General features: G+C 40.7%; 1 protein-coding gene across 1 annotated transcript in view; it reads left to right on the top strand.

The window, feature by feature from the left end:
• Window positions 1-14,479, top strand: part of LOC307117280 (atrial natriuretic peptide receptor 1) — a gene marked incomplete at its 3' end in the record, with an annotated part of 31,701 nt that extends 17,222 nt beyond the window's left edge. The window contains exons 12-22 of the mRNA XM_079802068.1: window positions 2,245-2,383; window positions 2,496-2,544; window positions 3,823-3,924; window positions 4,634-4,753; window positions 4,861-4,954; window positions 8,044-8,131; window positions 10,758-10,897; window positions 10,976-11,128; window positions 12,329-12,427; window positions 12,549-12,640; window positions 14,279-14,479. Coding sequence (XP_079658194.1) covers window positions 2,245-2,383; window positions 2,496-2,544; window positions 3,823-3,924; window positions 4,634-4,753; window positions 4,861-4,954; window positions 8,044-8,131; window positions 10,758-10,897; window positions 10,976-11,128; window positions 12,329-12,427; window positions 12,549-12,640; window positions 14,279-14,479 — 1,277 coding nt within the window. The remainder of the gene's footprint in view (window positions 1-2,244; window positions 2,384-2,495; window positions 2,545-3,822; window positions 3,925-4,633; window positions 4,754-4,860; window positions 4,955-8,043; window positions 8,132-10,757; window positions 10,898-10,975; window positions 11,129-12,328; window positions 12,428-12,548; window positions 12,641-14,278) is intronic.
• Window positions 14,480-21,435: the final 6,956 nt, after the last annotated feature.

Here is a 21,435-nt window from a genome sequence, read left to right as displayed (position 1 = left end):
GTCATGATGGCTGGAGGCTCTGGCGTGGCAGTCATTATGGCTGGAGACTCTGGCGTGGCGGCCATGATGGCTGGAGACTCTGGCGTGGTGGTCATGACGGCTGGAGGCTCTGGCGTGGCGGCCATGACGGCTGGAGGCTCTGGTGTGGTGGTCATGATGGCTGGAGACTCTGGCGTGGCGGCCATGACGGCTGGAGACTCTGGCGTGGTGGCCATGATGGCTGGAGACTCTGGCGTGGCGGCCCTGATGGTTGGAGACTCTGGCGTGGCAGTCATGATGGCTGGAGACTCTGGCGTGGCGGTCATGATGGCTGGAGGCTCTGGCGGGGCAGTCATGATGGCGGGAGGCTCTGGCGTGGTGGCCATGACGGCTGGAGGCTCTGGCGTGGTGGCCATGATGGCTGGAGGCTCTGGCGTGGCGGCCATGACGGCTGGAGACTCTGGCGTGGTGGCCATGATGGCTGGAGGCTCTGGCTTGGCGGTCATGATGGCTGGAGACTCTGGCGTGGCGGTCATGATGGCTGGAGGCTCTGGCGGGGCAGTCATGATGGCTGGAGGCTCTGGCGGGGCAGTCATGATGGCTGGAGGCTCTGGCGTGGCGGCCATGATGGCTGGAGGCTCTGGCGTGGCAGTCATGATGGCTGGAGAATCTGGCGTGGCAGTCATGATGGCTGGAGGCTCTGGCGTGGCAGTCATGATGGCTGGAGACTCTGGCGTGGCGGCCAGAACGGCTGGAGGCTCTGGCGTGGCAGTCATGATGGCTGGAGGCTCTGGCGTGGCAGTCATTATGGCTGGAGACTCTGGCGTGGCGGCCATGATGGCTGGAGACTCTGGCGTGGCGGTCATGACGGCTGGAGGCTCTGGCGTGGCGGCCATGACGGCTGGAGGCTCTGGCGTGGTGGTCATGATGGCTGGAGACTCTGGCGTGGCGGCCATGACGGCTGGAGACTCTGGCGTGGTGGCCATGATGGCTGGAGACTCTGGCGTGGCGGCCCTGATGGTTGGAGACTCTGGCGTGGCAGTCATGATGGCTGGAGGCTCTGGCGGGGCAGTCATGATGGCGGGAGGCTCTGGCGTGGTGGTCATGATGGCTGGAGGCTCTGGCGGGGCAGTCATGATGGCGGGAGGCTCTGGCGTGGTGGCCATGACGGCTGGAGACTCTGGCGTGGCGGCCATGACGGCTGGAGACTCTGGCGTGGTGGCCATGATGGCTGGAGGCTCTGGCTTGGTGGTCATGATGGCTGGAGACTCTGGTGTGGCGGTCATGATGGCTGGAGGCTCTGGCGGGGCAGTCATGATGGCGGGAGGCTCTGGCGTGGTGGCCATGACGGCTGGAGACTCTGGCGTGGCGGCCATGACGGCTGGAGACTCTGGCGTGGTGGCCATGATGGCTGGAGGCTCTGGCTTGGTGGTCATGATGGCTGGAGACTCTGGCGTGGCGGCCATGATGGCTGGAGGCTCTGGCGGGGCAGTCATGATGGCTGGAGGCTCTGGTGTGGCAGTCATGATGGCTGGAGGCTCTGGCGTGGCAGTCATGATGGCTGGAGACTCTGGCGTGGCGGCCATAACGGCTGGAGGCTCTGGCGTGGCAGTCATGATGGCTGGAGGCTCTGGCGTGGCAGTCATTATGGCTGGAGACTCTGGCGTGGCGGCCATGATGGCTGGAGACTCTGGCGTGGTGGTCGTGATGGCTGGAGACTGTGGTGTGGCAGTCATGACTCTGAAATGGGGGGTACCACAGGATTGGAGGGCCACTCATCCGCAGTTCCCACAGTAAATGAGGAATCAATAGGAAATGATAAAGAAAAGAGAATTATATTATAATATAAATATATTGGGGCAGATTCCACGAGACAGCGCTCTCAGGCATTAGATAATTCCAATGGTCAAGTTTTTTTTTTTGCATTTTTTTGTGAAAAATGCCCTTGACGACCTTGACTTGACGACCATGAACAAAGCTAAACAAGGAACAATGGTAACATGAGGGCTATTTATACACACAGACCAGTGAGCAATAAGAAACACCTGTGAACAACCGGTAAACAATAAACCAATCATAAAACAGATTAGAGAAACACATGACCTGAATAACCAATCAGAACTTTATGAGACTAGAGAAACAGATTATCACATGACGGAATAAGGGGATCACATGACAAAACCAGGAAACAGAAACCAAACTACAAAATAAAAGCATGAAACAAAACCACCACTAAACGTGACACCTGTGCTGTCTGTAACTCAGATTACTGTCTGTGGGTTTACCGGCGCGAGGACTGCGCTGAGCCGCTCACCACCTACCAGCAGCGATTGAAGGAGGTTTACACGCCGCCTGAAGCCCAGAGCGGCAGCCAGGAGCCCACGCTGGCCGGAGACGTGTTCAGGTGCACACGCTAACAACACACACGTCCTTTAAACTGGGGCTCCAGGTTCACACACACACAAACACACACACACACAATATCATAACGGACTATCATTGTTTTTCATTTGCAGCTATTCAATAATCTTACTGGAGATTGCGACCCGGAATGATCCAGTTCCGGTGAGCATGTGTGTAAACGTCTGTCGTGATTATTGATTGATCGTCTGATCGCGGCTATTTGACATGATCAGTTAGAATAAGCACACTGTTGACAAACAACATCAACATTAAAGGACAACTCCGGTGAAAAATGAACCTAAGGGTAATTAACACATGGTTACCGAGTAGATCATTCTCTGGGATGTGTTTTCATGAAAATCGAATGTAAAGAGTTTTATCTCTAAAAACAGATGATCTTATAACGCTAGTATATGGGGCATAGAATAAGTCAAATTAAATCGCTGGTTAATACCACTAACAAGGCTCAAAATAGCCTCACACAAACACGGTAGCATAATGAGGGTCCCTACATGCAAACCGAAACATTGAGAACTTTGTAAGTGTACGAACAGTTTAATAATAAGATACTTTATAAAGACAGTACATTACGCGTATACAGACAGGAGCCATCTTGGAAAACAGACTCGACAAGTCGAGCCACGGTTGAATAATCTGCCATCTCTTTAGTGTGTATCCTGTGGAAGCACTAGTCTCTGTTGCGTTGTTTTTAAAAAAAAAAAATTATTTATTTATTTTCTCTGTTGCGTTCAGTGCTTTCTTCCGGAAACAACGGACCAAATGAGATTCCAAGTCACAGTTCATCACTTAGCACAGCGTTCATGGCTCGACTTGTCCAGACTGTTTTCCAAGATGGCTCCTGTCTGTATACGCGTAATGTTCTGTCTTTATAAAGTATCTTCTTATTAAACTGTTCGTACACTTACAAAGTTCTCAATGTTTCGGTTTGCATGTAGGGACCCTCATTATGCTACCGTGTTTGTGTGAGGCTATTTTGAGCCTTGTTAGTGGTATTAACTAGCGATTTAATTGTACTTTTTCTGTGCCCCATATACTAGCATTATAAGCGAATCTGTTTTTAGAGATAAAACTCTTTACATTCGATTTTCATGAAAACGCATCCCAGAGAACGATCTACTCAGTAACCATGTGTTAATTACCCCTAGGTTCATTTTTCACCGGAGTTATCCTTTAAGTTAAAGGGGTCATGACATGAGAAATCACATTTCCCTTGATCTTTCGACATTAAAACGTTTTAGAACCTCATTATAAACAAAGCATTTATTTAATCAAGCTCCAAAACAGCTCGTTTTGATATCGCGGCATCTGTGATGTCACACATTTGCATATGCCCGCCTCTGGAGCAAGACATCGAACGATAGTTTTACATCATCACATCATAGGCCCCGCCCACTGGTGATCAGTATCTGTGTGTGTCAGGTGGAGGACAGCTCTCTGGAGTGTGCCTGGTGTCCTCCGCTGCCCGAGCTGATTTCGGGAAAAGCCGACAGCACCTGCCCCTGCCCTGCTGAATACGCTGAGGTGTGTGAACCGCCGAACTCATGAACACATTCACACCCAAACCAAAAGAAAAAATATGTCACTTAAAGAAAACGAAGCAAGTTTTTAGGAGTGATTACGTTTTTTAAAAATTTGAAACGACTTATCAAACAAGAACAAATGTAGGGCGGGGCTTGATTTTGTCTGTGGGGAATTGATTGGATGGTTGTGGTTTGCTATTGGTGGATCTCATGTGAGTGACAGGTGGCCCCGCCCTCATCATCAGAGAAGAGATGACTCAAGATTACCTGGAACATGAATTGAATAAAATAATGATGTGCAGAGATAAATCATTTACAACAAATACCACAAAACACATGATTTAATTTATCATACTTTTTTTGTAATATATATGTTGAACTCATGCATATATAATTCCTAATGAAAATCATAATCTCCAAAATGATCGAATTTATCTATAAAACTGCCACATCAAATGTGCAAAACAGTTAATCAGTGTTGTATAATAATGTTGGGAAGAGCTCAATGCAGTTTACCAAATCCGGACAAACAAAGACTCATGAAACACAAACAATGGTTGATCATCCAGGTAATGAAACGTGTTCTCTCTCTCTCTCTCTCTCTCTCTCTCTCTCTCTCTCTCTCTCTCTCTCTCTCTCTCTCTCTCTCTCTCTCTCTCTCTCTCTCTCTCTCTCTCTCTCCTCCTTTCATCCTGTTTTCATGCTATCAGCTGATTCGTCGATGCCGTGCTAATAACCCCACCCAGCGGCCCACCTTTGAGCAGATCCGCAAGTTTGTCAACAAAATCAACCCGCACAAAGTCAGTCCTGTCGACATGATGATGGAGCTGGTTAGTCCAACACACACACAGACACTCTCACACACATGTACATAAAATGTCCTTACAATAATAACAAACCTGTGTGTGTGTGTGTGTGTGTGTGTGTGTGTGTGTAGATGGAGAAGTACAGTAAACATCTGGAGGTTCTGGTCGGAGAACGAACGCAAGATCTGATGCTGGAGAAACAGAAGACCGACAGACTGCTTTACAGTAAACGAACACTAATGTTACACAACACACATCTAACACTAATGACGTCACAATTCACTGACAAGACATGAAAAATAAAATAAAAATGCACTCGCAACCGAAGCAATCCCAAATCAGCCAATCAGAAGAGCATGTGGGCGGAGTCTCTGTAAGCGTACCTCACTCGCAACCAAAGCAATCGCAAATCAGCCAATCAGAAGAGCATGTGGGTGGAGTCTCTGCAAGCGCACTGCGCTCGCAACCAAATCAATCGCAAATAAGCCAATCAGAAGAGCGTGTGAGCGGAGTCTCTGTAAGCGTACCTCACTCACAACCAAAGCAATCGCAAATCAGCCAATCAGGGGCCCGTTCTTCGTACCTCGCTAACTCAGTTAGCTGGATTTGATTGTTGACGATTTGGCATGATCTCGGATTGTTTGGTTCTTCGAAGCTCATCCTGGACTTGTTGTCATAGTAACAGGTCCGTAAGCTTAAACCTGCTCGCGAGCGGCTTATTTCATGTAAACAGGATTAGATTGCATCTTGAGGTGATACTTAAAATCTGTCCCAGCCACTGCTACTTTATTACAAGAGTGCATTACTGAACCAGGGGCAATAATAATAATTTTAAATAATAATATAAAAATGTTATATTGTATATGTAGGCTATATGAGAATGTATAATGTTGTGTATAATACTATAGACAGCCACTTGATTGAGCGATTTATTTGTGATGGAATAATTATTTTATAGGCTATAATTTTATTTTTATTGGTTTACACACATGTTGTACAGTTAATCTGAGCCGTGCATTAAGTTATCACGGATATTATGGGAGTGGCTTGATGCGTAAGAGAGGATAATTTGATAATTTGATCTTGACCCATAAGAAACTTGAATACTGTCACGTTACAAATCTGCTTCAAATTGAATTAAAAATTAAATTACAACATTTGAAATAAAAATGTAAAGGGTGTACAAATACTGTATAAAATCGTGAATATAAATAATTGGTAATCATGTTAAAAAAAAAAACATTTATCATTTATCTATTATAACTTTTATGTTGGTTTGGTCGTTTGGCTGTTTCCTTATAAACGTTCAGAAATTCGTGGGGGTTTTTTTGTGTAATTTGTCAAATTTTTTTGCCAGGTGGCTTTTTAATTATATGATGTCATTACGTTGCTGTCTTGACGCCAGCCAATCGCTGCAATGCTGATCATGGTTTCGAGTATCGATGCATCTGCCCTCTTCAGGGAACACAAGAACGCGCAGTGATCTTAGATCATTTAATCCAGATATTTTAATCCAATCCGCAAATTCGTTTGAAGAACCAAATTAGCCAGAGATCAGTTATCACGATTAAAAGATCTGGGATCTGTCAAATCATCTTAGATGTATTAAGCGAGGTACGAAGAACGGGCCCCAGAAGAGCATGTGGGCGGAGTCTCTGCAAGCGCACTGCACTCACAACCAAAGCAATCGCAAATCAGCCAATCAGAAGAGCATGTGGGCGGAGTCTCTGCAAGCGCACTGCACTCGCAACCAAAGCAATCGCAAATCAGCCAATCAGAAGAGCATGTGGGCGGAGTCTCTGCAAGCGCACTGCACTCGCAACCAAAGAAATCTCAAATCAGCCAATCAGAAGAGCATGTGGGCGGAGTCTCTGCAAGCGCACTGCACTCGCAACCAAAGCAATCTCAAATCAGCCAATCAGAAGAGCATGTAGGCGGAGTCTCTGCAAGCGCACTGCACTCGCAACCAAAGCAATCTCAAATCAGCCAATCAGAAGAGCATGTAGGCGGAGTCTCTGCAAGCGCACTGCACTCGCAACCAAAGCAATCTCAAATCAGCCAATCAGAAGAGCATGTGGGTGGAGTCTCTGCAAGCGCACTGCACTCGCAACCAAAGCAATCTCAAATCAGCCAATCAGAAGAGCATGTGGGTGGAGTCTCTGCAAGCGCACTGCACTCGCAACCAAAGCAATCTCAAATCAGCCAATCAGAAGAGCATGTGGGTGGAGTCTCTGCAAGCGCACTGCACTACCAACCAAAGCAATCGCAAATCAGCCAATCAGAAGAGCATGTGGGTGGAGTCTCTGCAAGCGCACTGCACTCGCAACCAAAGCAATCTCAAATCAGCCAATCAGAAGAGCATGTGGGCGGAGTCTCTGCAAGCGCACTGCACTACCAACCAAAGCAATCGCAAATCAGCCAATCAGAAGAGCATGTGGGTGGAGTCTCTGCAAGCGCACTGCACTCGCAACCAAAGCAATCTCAAATCAGCCAATCAGAAGAGCATGTGGGTGGAGTCTCTGCAAGCGCACTGCACTACCAACCAAAGCAATCGCAAATCAGCCAATCAGAAGAGCATGTGGGTGGAGTCTCTGCAAGCGCACTGCACTCGCAACCAAAGCAATCTCAAATCAGCCAATCAGAAGAGCATGTGGGCGGAGTCTCTGCAAGCGCACTGCACTCGCAACCAAAGCAATCTCAAATCAGCCAATCAGAAGAGCATGTGGGTGGAGTCTCTGCAAGCGCACTGCACTCCCAACCAAAGCAATCGCAAATCAGCCAATCAGAAGAGCATGTGGGTGGAGTCTCTGCAAGCGCACTGCACTCGCAACCAAAGCAATCTCAAATCAGCCAATCAGAAGAGCATGTGGGCGGAGTCTCTGCAAGCGCACTGCACTCGCAACCAAAGCAATCTCAAATCAGCCAATCAGAAGAGCATGTGGGCGGAGTCTCTGCAAGCGCACTGCACTCGCAACCAAAGCAATCTCAAATCAGCCAATCAGAAGAGCATGTGGGCGGAGTCTCTGCAAGCGCACTGCACTCCCAACCAAAGCAATCGCAAATCAGCCAATCAGAAGAGCATGTGGGTGGAGTCTCTCTGTAAGCGCACTACACTCGCCCCCAAATCACAGCCAATCAGAAGAGCATGTGGGTGGAGTCTCTCTGTAAGCGCACTACACTCGCCCCCAAATCACAGCCAATCAGAAGAGCATGTGGGCGGAGTCTCTGCAAGCGCATTGATCATGAGTGTTTCAGTGATGTGCGTCAGTGTGTTTGTGAGTTTTACAGCAGGTGTGTGTGTGTGTGTGTTTCAGGTATGCTGCCTAAACAGGTGGCCGATGACCTGCGACAGGGAAAACCGATGCAAGCCCAGAGTTACGTCAGCGCCACTGTGTTCTTCAGGTACACACACACACACACAAATGTTGGGATTCATGTTATATGGGGACTTTCCATAGGCGTAATGGTTTTTATACCGTACATACTGTATATTCTATCCCCCTACACCAGGGCCGTGCAGAGAGTTCGTCAGGGGCAGGGGCTCAAATGTAAAAAAGGGGCAATATATAAATTATATATATATATATCCTTATGCTCATCAAGCCTGCATTTATTTAATCAAAAATACAGAAAAAACAGTAGTCTAATATTGTGAAATATTATTATATATACTTTTTAACTTTTTATTAATCAAAGAATCTTGAAAAGAGTATCGCAGTTTCCATCATTGACATTAAATCCTCATATTAGAATGATTTCTGAAGGATCATGTGACACTGAAGAGTGGAGTAATGATGCTGAAAATACAGCTGTGATCACAGGAATAAACTATATTTTAAATTATTTTAAAATTGAAAAACATTTTTTTTATATATTTCGCAATATTGCTGTTTTTTTAATCAAATAAATGCAGGCTTGATGAACATAAGAGACTTCTTTCATAATGCTACATAATATTAAAAAATGGTAATAAGTCCTTTCCTTTCATGTAACCATTTCGCCAGCCTACACTTCGCTTAATAGGCCTGTAGGTGCCGGTGGCACTTGGGTTTTGTTAACTTTGATAGTTTCATGAAATAGTAAACGGTGTATCAATACAATATACATAAATACAAGTGAATTCAACACTACTTACCATTAATGCGACGTTTGCTGCTGTGGTTTTGTGCAGGGATTTGTTTGTTGTCAGTTAAAATCCATTTTGTCAGTGATGCAATTTATAAAATTAGACAAACCGCAGGAAATTGTTCCACAAACGTTAGTTCGTCTGTCCATGTAATTTTCAACCGATTTATGAATAAGAATAGAAAATTACCGTTTCACATCGCCCAATGGAATTTGAACTTGCTTTGCCAGATCACGATTGGTTGGTGTATATACATGACAAACGGGCATTGGTGAATTGTGTAATACTTTAAAATATATAGCTAATATATAGATTTGTAATTAAATCAACACATTAGCTCTGATTATGGATGAAAAAAAAAACATTGGCTTACTTTTTTCCCGCGAGGCCACACACTCTCTGAAAGGACCATATTTGGCTCGAGAGCCGCTTCCGAACCGTGGAAAATCAGCTGTCAATCAAAACGCACGCGACCCATAGCAACGCGTTACGGCAACGCCTCAACAGAAATTGTCCGACTTTTGAGCCGTTCGTTACTATTGTATACATTGTCATGTTATAATAATTACATTTATTTAGTTTTATTGACCACGATATTATCATTGATATTTGTCTGAGAGGGGCACTTTTGATTCATTTTGAAAAAGGGCAGGGGCTCGAGCACCCAAAGCCCCCCCCCTCTGCACGTGCCTGCCCTACACTGCCCCTGCCCCTAAACCTACCCATCACACACACACACACACACACTGCCCCTGCCCCTAAACCTACCCATCACACACACACACACACACACACACACACACACACACACACACACACACACACACACACACACACACACACACACACTGCCCCTGCCCCTAAACCTACCCATCACACACACACACACACACACACACACACACACACACACACACACACACACACACACACACACACACACACACACACACACACACACACACACACACACACTGCCCCTGCCCCTAAACCTACCCATCACACACAAACACACACACACACACTGCCCCTGCCCCTAAACCTACCCATCACACACACACACACACACACACACACACACACACACACACACACACACACACACACACACACACACACACACACACACACACACACACACACACACACTGCCCCTAAACCTACCCATCAAGGGAGACATTCTGCATTTTTACATTGTCAAAAAACATCACTGAGTCTGATTTATAAGATGTTTTCCTCATGGGGACCAAAAAATGTCCCCACAAGGATGAGGATTTCGGATATTGCCATCTTTGTGGGGACATTTTGTCCCCATAACGTAGGGATTACCAGTCCACACACACACACACACACACACACACACACACACACACACACACACACACACACACACACACACACACACACACACACACACACACACACACACACACACACACACACACACACACACACACACACACACACACACACACACACACTTAACAATAACAACTCTTCATTGTTAGTTCCTGGTCCATTAAACACTTTTAACTGTAGTAATGTTAACTAATGCAACTCTCTCATCAAACTCGACTGACTCAATCTCTGGTTCTTCTCTTCTCTTCTCTTCTCTTCTCTTCTCTTCTCTTCTCTTCTCTTCTCTTCTCTTCTCTTCTCTTCTCTTCTCTTCTCTCTCTCCTCTCCTCTCCTCTCCTCTCCTCTCCTCTCCTCTCCTCTCCTCTCCTCTCCTCTCCTCTCCTCTCCTCTCCTCTCCTCTCCTCTCCTCTCCTCTCCTCTCCTCTCCTCTCCTCTCCTCTCCTCTCCTCTCCTCTCCTCTCCTCTCCTCTCCTCTCCTCTCCTCTCCTCTCCTCTCCTCTCCTCTCCTCTCCTCTCCTCTCCTCTCCTCTCCTCTCCTCTCAGTGATATTGTGGGATTCACTCAGTTGTCCAGCACTAGCACACCTTACCAGGTGGTCGACTTCCTGAACAAACTCTACACCACCTTTGACGAGATCATCGACAACTACGATGTCTATAAAGTGGAAACCATCGGCGATGCATGTATGTCCCTCTTCATCTGTCAAAACACTTAGCGAGTGTACGTTGATACGAGGGATTTTGTGCTTTTGTGTAACGCAGATATGGTGGTGTCCGGTGTGCCGAATGAGAACGGGATTCTGCACGCGTCTGAGATCGCCAGCATGGCTCTGGACCTGGTGTCCGTCTGCAAGACCTTCAGGATCCCCCACAGACCACAAACCCAGCTCCAGATCCGCGCTGGGATACACTCAGGTCCACAATGAGCATCTAGAATATCTTACATCTTACACTTAAACATTTAGATATACACCGATCAGGCATAACATTTTATGACCCTGATGATCTCTGTTAGTATGTAATTATCTAATCAACCAATCACATGGCAGTTGCTTCAATGCATTTAGGGGTGTGGTCCTGGTCAAGACAATCTCTGAGTATTACACAATCTGCTCAGTTACTGGGATTTTCACGCACAACCATTTCTAGGGTTTACACAGAATGGTGTGAAAAGGGAAAAACATCCAGTATGCGGCAGTCCTGTGGGCGAAAATGCCTTGTTGATGCTAGAGGTCAGAGGAGAATGGGCCGACTGATTCAAGCTGATAGAAGAGCAACTTTGACTGAAATAACCACTCGTTACAACCTTGAGGCGGATGAGCTACAACAGCAGAAGACCCCACCGGGTACCACTCATCTCCACTACAAATAGGAAAAAGAGGCTACAATTTGCACAAGATCACCAAAATTGGACAGTTGAAGACTGGAAAAATGTTGCCTGGTCTGATGAGTCTGGATTTCTGTTGAGACATTCAGATGGTAGAGTCAGAATTTGGCGTAAACAGAATGAAAACATGGATCCATCATGCCTTGTTACCACTGTGCAGGCTGGTGGTGGTGGTGTAATGGTGTGGGGGATGTTTTCTTGGCACACTTTAGGCCCCTTAGTGCCAATTGGGCCAAACTGCTCAAGAAGTTAATGCTGGTTCGGATAGAAAGGTGTCAGAATACACAGATTATCTCAGTTTGTTGTGTATGGGCGGCCCATGCTGACCCCTGTCCACCGCCCAAAGCACCAACAGTGGCACGTCAGCATCGGAACTGGACCACTGTGGCTCTTTCTGCAGATAATGCGCCGCCACAAAGCACAAATGCTTCAGGAATGGGTTGAGGCGTTGACTCAGCCTCCAAATTGCCCAGATCTCAATCCAGTTGAGCATCTGTGGGATGAGCTGAACAAACAAGTCCAATCCATGGAGGCCCTGCCTCACAACTTACAGGACTTAAAGGATCTGCTGCTAACATCTTGGTGCCCCAGCACACCTTCAGGGGTCTAGTGGAGTCCATGCCTCGACGGGTCAGGGGGACCGACACAATATTATGCCTGATTGGAGTGTATTTACCATCAATAAATCCAATGTGTTTTAATCGTGTTCTTTCCGATGGCGTCTTCAGGTCCAGTAGTAGCAGGAGTTGTGGGAACTAAGATGCCGAGATATTGTCTGTTTGGAGACACGGTGAACACAGCGTCCCGCATGGAGTCGACCAGCGAAGGTAAAAAACGCATCCGTGTGTCTCCATTAAAAAGTCAGTTCTCAACACATGTTTTGCTGTATGCATTTATTGTTGTTTGAAGTGCAATAGTCCAAAAATGAATGTATGGTTTTGTCTGTAGCGCTGAAGACCCAGTGCAGCTCCAGTGCGTTTTACCTGCTGGAGGAGATCGGCGGGTACCTGCTCACCTGCAGAGGTGTGCTACAGGTGAAGGTGAGACACGCTCCTGTTCTGCTGCTCACAATAATAACAATAATAATCATTTAATACGGTTGTCCAATTACTGTAATAATTAAGCCTTCGTTTAAGTTGGAAAATGCTTTGATTTAATATTTTTTATTATGCAAAAGTATAAATTAATTTAAACTAAATTTCAAATACATTGTAAAATTGTATTTGAAACATTGTGAACCTTATAATATTGTAACTGTTTTTGAAACATTAAAATTTTACAGCGTTTCAAATACAATGTTACGTTGTTTCAAATATGTCGACACAAATTTTTCAAATACAACGTTACAATTTCACAATGTATTTGAAACATCGTAACATATTTTAATTTACCTGTAAAAATTGAAACAAAATTTAAATTAAATAATTACATTGTATTTGGAACATTGTAAAACATTTTGAAACTTATTTGAAACATGTTACATTCACATATATATTTACGTTAGTGTTTCAAATATGTTTACAATGTTTCAAATACATTGTAAAATTGAATTTTAAACAATAAAAATGTAAGCATCGTAAACGTTGTATTTGAAATATGTTACAATGTTTACAATGTATCAAATACGATGTTTACATTGCTGCAGTGTTTCAAATATGTTTACAATGTTGACAATGTTTCAAATATATGAACAATTGTAGCATTGTAAACATTGTATTTGAAACAATTTAACATTGTAAATATATTTGAAACAACATTTGTTTGAAACGATGTAACACTGTATTTGAAATATTACAATTATAAAGGGTTTCAAATACAATGTTACATCGTTTCAAATAAATATTTTGTTTCAAATATATTTACGATGTTAAATTGTTTCAAATACAATGTTTACAAAGTTTCAAATACATTGTAAAAAACATACACTGTATTTGAAACATTGTAAACGTGTCTGTAAACGTATTTGACATATTGTAAACAATGTAACATGTTTGAAATAAGTTTCAATGTTACAGTGTTTCAAATATGTTTATGATGTTTACTATGTTTCAAATACAGTGTGATTTTTTACAATGTATTTGAAACATTGTAATATTGAATTTGAAACATTGTAACATTGTATTTAAAACATTGTGTTTGAAACATTGTGAACCAAGGTTTCAAATACGTTACAATTTTGCAATGTATTTGAAACATCGCAAACATTGTATTTGAAACATTGTAACATATTGTAAACAGGAACAAATTTAACAAAATTGTAAGTAAAATATTACATTGTATTTGAAACTTATTTGAAACATGTTACAATGTTTACAATATTTCAAATACATTTACAATGTTAGTGTCTCAAATATATTTACAATGTTACGATAATATAAAATTGTAACGTTGTATTCTAAACAGTAAAAATTGAAGCATTGCAAACATTGTATTTGAAATATGTTACAATGTTTACAATGTTACCGTTTCAAATGTTTACAATGTTACAATGTTTCAAATACAATGTTTACATTGTTGCAGTGCGTCAAATATGTTTACAGTGTTACAATGATTCAAATACAATGTTACAATGTTGACAAAGTTATATAAAAATATATAAACAATTGTAAACATTGTATTTAAAACACTGTGTATTGTGAAGAAAGCTTAACAAATAAACTTGACTTGTGTTTTCTCAGGGTAAAGGTGACATGGTGACTTATTGGCTGGAAGGGAAAAATTCTTCAGCTCCCAGTAAAGATGCCAAGAAACCCCTGACACTGCAGGAGTGGGAGAGACGCGCGAGCGTCCCAGAGCTACAGAAAGAGGATTACTCCAGTATCCCAGGAGTCCTCAGCAGCTCCGACAGCACTGAACTCCTGTGCGACACACGCGCATGAACACACTTCTGTACTTTAGAAAAGCTTCCGAATAGAAGCATAAAGGGTTCTGTCAGATGCTTATATGGGTTCCCATCATGGCAACTCATTTTAATTACAGTTTGCGAATTAAGCAGCTCATAAACGTACACAATTCTCCTTGTGTAGAACAGTTTTAGCATAAAGAGTTCTTTAAGATTGACTCAAGAACCCTAGAGTTCTAAATAGAACCTTCTAGTAAAATAAAGTATATAGTAAAATACTGTTGTTTAGCTGATGTTTATCATTGGTTAGAAAAACTGCAAAAAATGCGTTTCTTACTTAGTATTTTTGTCTTGTTTTCAGTCCAAATATCTAAAAAATCTTACATTAAGAAGCATTTCGTTTGAAGTTTTTGCTTAAAATAAGCAAAATAATCTGCCAATGGGGTAAGTAAATTCATCTTAATTCAAACAGAAAACAAGATAATTTTGCTTACCCCATTGGCAGATTATTTTGCTTATTTTAAGCAAAAACTCCTTTAATTTTGAATTATTTTCCCCAAAAAACAAGACAAAAACTTTTGCTTGTCTAGTAAATGCTTCTTAATATAAGATTTTTTTGATATTTGGACTGAAAACAAGACAAAAATACTAAGTAAGAAAAGCATTTTTTGCAGTGTGACTTTAATAACTGTAATCGTTTCTTCTGTATGTTCTCTTTATCAGTCAGTGTTTGTAGCATCAGAGCAACAGCGAGAGATACAATAATAGTAAATAGTGCTGGTAACATATATTTATTAATAAAAAAAAACACAAATGCATATAACGATGGTGATTTTTTTTCATATAATTTTATATTGTGAAACTCAGTTTGAGGTCAGTAAGATTTTTTAAAAGAAGTTAATACTTTTATTCAGAATATAGGACACTTTTTTTTTTTTTTACCTTTATTTATATAGTGCTTTTTACAATACAGATTGTTTCAAAGCAGCTTCACAGTATTAACACGGTCTCTGCAGACATTTCATTTGAAAGATCGGAGTCATCGCGCCGGAGACGGGTTCATTGAGGATGCCGTGTCGATGAGGCAATTATTAAATAGGAATATTCGAACAATCGGAGTCATCACGCCGGAGACGGGTTTATTGAGGATGCTGTGTCGATGAGGCAATTTTCAGGGGGAGTCTAATTGACACGGTCTCTGCAGACACTTCAGGGTCATGCATTGGTCATGTCTGGCCGCAGGTCCACCATCTGATCTGGATCCGGCCCGGATCCGGCTGACTGCAGTAAACCTCGGGATAAAACAGAGAGACGTAGAGTAGACGCCATTCTTCTGATGATGTCACGAGTACATCAGGTGTTATGGGAAGTGTTCCCGGTTCCGGCTGACCTAGTTAATGCAGCCTAACAATCATTTCATTGAAAAAGTGTTTTATGTGTATGCCACAGTAAAGAGATGTGTTTTTAGTCTAGATTTAAACTGACAGAGTGTGTCTGCTTCCCGAACAATGTTAGGAAGACTGTTCCAGAGTTTCGGAGCTAAATAGGAAAAGGATCGACCGCCTGCAGTTGATTTGGATATTCTCGGTATGATCAACTGGCCAGAGTTTAGAGAGCGCAGTAGACGTGATGGAGTATAATATGTTAAGAGCTCGCTCAAGTACTGGAGATAAACCATTTAGTGCTTTAATAAGCAAGATTTTAAAATGTATGCAATGTTTAATAGGCAGCCAGTGCAGTGTTGACAGAACTGGGCTAATATGGTCATACTTCCTGGTTCTAGTAAGAACTCGAGCTGCTGCGTTTTGGACCAGCTGGAGTTTATTTATTAAGCGAGCAGGGCAACCACCCAGTAGAGCATTACAATAATCTAGCCTTGAGGTCATGAACGCATGAACTAGTATTAAGTTGCAGGAAAATACTGGTCATCCAATGTTTTATATCAGCTATGCATTCCGTTAATCTTGTGGTAAGTTTCTTCAGGGCGTGAAGAAATATAGAGCTGAGTATCGTCAGCATAACAATGAAAACTAACGCCATGCTTCCTAATGATATCTCCCAGTGGTAGCATGTACAGGGTGAAGAGCAGCGGTCCTAGCACTGAGCCCTGCGGTACTCCATACTGAACTTGCGATCGGTGTGACATCTCTTCATTTACTGCTACAAACTGATAACGATCAGATAGGTATGATTTAAACCATGACAATGCAATTTCACTGGTATTGATGGTTTCCACGAAAAATATGAAGTTTTCAACAGCAGCAGATCATCATATTATAATAATTTCTGAAGGATCGTGTGACACTGAAGACTAGAGTAATGTTGATAAATTCAGCTTTGATCACAGGAATAAATTATAGTTTACAATATACTCACATATAATAATATTACATACATTGGAATAATATTTCACTATTTTTACAGTATTTCTGATCAAATATATGCAGTCTTGGTGAGCAAAAGAGACTTTACAAAACATAAAAAAATCTTACTGACCCCAAACATTTGAATGGTATTAAAAACAGCCAGTGTATTACACCTTAATGTTTCGAACATGCATTCATGCCATTGACATAGCAAATACACACTTATTAGACATTTTATATTTACACACAATATGCAAACACAACAAATGAATGCATGGTGAAGAGAAGGTTAAACAGTATCTCAGTAACAGAGAGAGAGAGAGAGAGAGAGAGAGAGAGAGAGAGAGAGAGAGAGAGAGAGAGAGAGAGAGAGAGAGAGAGAGAGAGAGAGAGAGAGAGAGAGAGAGAGAGAGAGAGAATATGGACTCAGGTGTTGATCTGAATGAGAAGCTCTTCAGCAGATGTGTTTAATTATTACAGACAGACAGATAGATAGATAGATAGATAGATAGATAGATAGATAGATAGATAGATAGATAGATAGATAGATAGATAGATAGATAGATAGATAGATAGATAGATAGATAGATAGATAGATAGATAGATAGATGGACAGAAGGGACGCGAAGTGATCGGAACATCCGAATCCAATGATTTGGAGGGGCGTCCCAATACTTTTGGCAATATAGTGTAACTTTCCATATTGTGTGTGAATCCGTTGTATGGCATCTTACACACACAGACCTCAGTCCTACAGTTTTCCGCTGCAGACGTGACACACACACACACACACACACACACACACACACACACACACACACACACACACACACACTAATTATAAATGTGAAAGAGACGCGGGCCAAGAGCTTCTCTGTGCTGAGGATTAATCAGGCCGTCTGAAGGGTCTTGCTAATGAAATGCGTGAGCACCGCACGAGCACAAAAGAGCCATTCACTCAATCATTTCATTAACATCACAGAGAGAACACGAGAAACAGACATGAAAGCAAACCTGCATCACTAACTACACGAGATCTGGCTGGACCTCAAACACATGCATCTCTGGATCTTTACAAAACCATCTACTGGAGCTTTAAAGAAACGAGACCTTTAATGAACCAGCATCTCTAAAAAATAATAATAATAATAAATAAAAATAGATTTTGCTACTACAAAAAACAAACAAACAAACAAACAGCTGAACGACCAAATATGTGAAATTGTATAAAAAACAAAACAATTTGAAATATAAAACATACATATCTTTTTTCAGCCAGTTGACATTTCATTTTCATTTAATCTAACTTTATGTACTAAAATTAAAATAACTAAAACTGAAGCAGATTCTCCTCAGACGTCAAATAACCGTTAAGATGTAAATGCCTGAAAGACAATTTGAAATAAACATTAAATACCCACATGAAAAAATACTATAGTATATTATAGTAAACTTACAGTAAAATTACTCTAGTATAGTGTTTTTGAACCATACTATAGTAAAGATACTACAGTAAATTGTGGTATATTATAGTATTTACTACACTTTGTTAATTTACTGTAGTATATTTAGAGTAATATAGTATTTAGAGTAATTTTACTATAATACTATAGTATTTTTTCATGTGGGTATATATAAAAAACTTAGCCTACATTTTTTTTTCTTGACAAAGTTAACATTTCATTTTCATTTAATCTAACTTTATGTACTAAAACTGAAGCAGATTCCCCTCAGACGGACCGTTAACGTCAAACAGCCGTTTAAATTCAAATGCCAGATTCGCGCTTCTGGACCATGACGTGTACACTCGTACGCGTATGTTTTAAGAGAAAATGACAATACAATACAATAACTAAGATTTTACAACGAAAAAAGATAATAAAAAAAACCATGTTAATAAAAGCTACAGTATTATCCCCATGATACTTAAATAACACTGGAATCGATGAAAAGGCTTTATATTTAAGACACAACCACACACTATTAATTAATGGCGATCTTTTGACCAGAGGATTTATTTGCATTACCTTTCTAAGACTTTTTCCGTTCTGTCTTGTGTTTATTGTCTTTTGCATGAACACACAGAACCAATAAATAACAGACATACTCGAATATTCCACGTTCTTTCCTCAGATTGCCACACGAGCCCAGTGTAGTGTGCATGTCTAGTGCACTACACCACCTAGTGGCCTGTTAGGGTAACAGAAATACAGGGTCAGATCTAAAGAAAAAACATTTCATAAAAATAACCTTTTTGTTTGAGAAACATATCCAAATGTAAGTGTTTCAGGGAGTTTTCGCCGGAATTTTTTTTAAATAATAAAAATAAAAACGTTTTGTTTGAAAAACATATTTCAACACACACACACACACATTATATATATATATATATATATATATATATATATATATATATATATATATATATATATATATATATATATATACATACAGTGTTGGGGAAAGTTACTTTGAAAAGTAATGCATTACAATATTGCGTTACTCCCTTAAAAAGTAACTAATTGAGTTACTTAGTTACTTTTTAAGAAAAGTAATGCGTTGCGTTACTTTTTCTCACCTGGGCTGGGCTTGCTTTTTTGTTTTGTTTTTTAATAGCAAAAAAAGTCCCTTTTTGTGCAAATGTAAAGACCTCTTCATACCAAAATTGAAATAATAGGCCTCAGGCTGAGGTAAAAATGTGCTGCCATTCTGGATAATGGAAGAATAGGACGCAGGAGAAAAACGTTTTACCAATAAAAACAAAAAATCTAGTAATTTTTGCTCATGGCTTAACTGAATCATCAAAGGTCAGCAGCACGACATTGGTCAATAACGGTAGATTAAATGCATACAAATAATTGTTTTATTTAACATTTATATATTTGAGTACTCTGATTTTGCATTTGACTGATTTTATTCATTTTGAGGAGTACAGAATCTTTATTGTGCAAGTGAGATGAGTAAATGCTCACATTTAGTCTAGAACTACAATAACCATCATGTTCACACACACACACACCTCTCCACTTATTTTTCTCAACATGGGGGCAGGAGAGCTGTCAGTCAAATTAATGTGAAAAAGTAACTTGCGTTACTTTTTTGAAAAAGTAACTCAGATATAAAAAAATATGTAAATTTTAAAAGTAATGCATTACTTTACTAGTTACTTGAAAAAGTAATATTATTATGTAACTCAAGTTACTTGTAATGCGTTACCCCCAACACTGTATATATATATATATATATATATATATATATATATATATATATATATATATATGTACATCCATTACTTTTTCCCATCAAATTTTTTTTCTTTAATTCTGAGCAAAAATACAGTATCAGGTCTAAAGAAAATTAATGAATGAATAAAATAATATTTCAAAATTGAAGTCCCGTGGAAAATGTTTTTATTAATATCTGACCAAAACATAAAGTGCCAGATCTAAAGAAAAATAATCACTACACTAAAAAAAATAATGAAAAGCCGGTTTGAAATACATTTATTACACACACAAAAAATGTATTTACATCATTGTATTAAAAAAATTAATAAATAAATAAATGACACATTATATACAATAAATTCTAAACCCATTTCTGGTGTTGATTCAGTCTGGATCTCCATAAGGGGTTTTGGGGAGGTTTTTCCTCTGATATGGGCTTTAGATGAGTCTGTACTGACTGAAGTCCATCAGACGGCCTGTCAATCATCTGTCATGTCTGCTGTTGATTGATCTGTCCTCTCTTCTCCAGCTCCCATTGAGCGGCGATTCGTGTGCCGTAGATGACGAAGCCCCAGGACAGCAGAACCACGGCCAGAAGAACCTTTATTTGAAATAAACGTTAACTGACATCAAATAATATTATTTATATATATATATATATATATATATATATATATATATATATATATATATATATATATATATATAAAAAAAATTCAGCCAGTTGACAAAGTAACATCTCATTTTCATTTGATCCAACTTTATGTGCTAAAATAACAAACTGAAGCAGATTCTCCTCAGACGAACCGTCAAAATAACCGTTAAAGTTTGAATGCCTGAGATTCGCGCTTCAGGACCATGACGTCTACACGGTGATTTTGAGAAAACGACAAAACACAATAAAATAACTAAGATTTTAAAACGAAAAAGATAAAAAAAAAACATGTTAATAAAAAAACACAAATCTCAATTATACTAAAACACTGGAACCGATTAAAGAGTTTTATATTTGCTAGTATTAAATAAGTATAATATTGTATTTCTAGTCTTGATATTTTTAACTAAAACCATTATCGTTTAAGTCTTAAAATAAAACATCAAATAACACTGCAACTTATTTGTCATGGTAGTAAAGTAACTACGATAACTTACTCTTAATTTACTATATGTATCCTCAATAATTTATTAATACCAAAATAATAATGTCATGAGAAGCTGTATTTTCTGATACTCACGATCGAGAATATTCTGTCCAAACAGCGTCGACTGGCGAGCATTGTTTTATGTCTGTTTATTTTAATCTTGCATTTAAACTACAAACTCAAAGGCAAGCACTCGTTAGCGCAGTTAGCATCGAATCACGACCGGAAGCACACATCCAACCGGAAGAACCTTTCACT

This window comes from Gobio gobio, assembly GCF_949357685.1.
Source record: "Gobio gobio genome assembly, chromosome: 21".
NCBI lineage: Eukaryota > Metazoa > Chordata > Actinopteri > Cypriniformes > Gobionidae > Gobio > Gobio gobio.
This window is presented reverse-complemented; position numbering and strand designations above follow the sequence as displayed.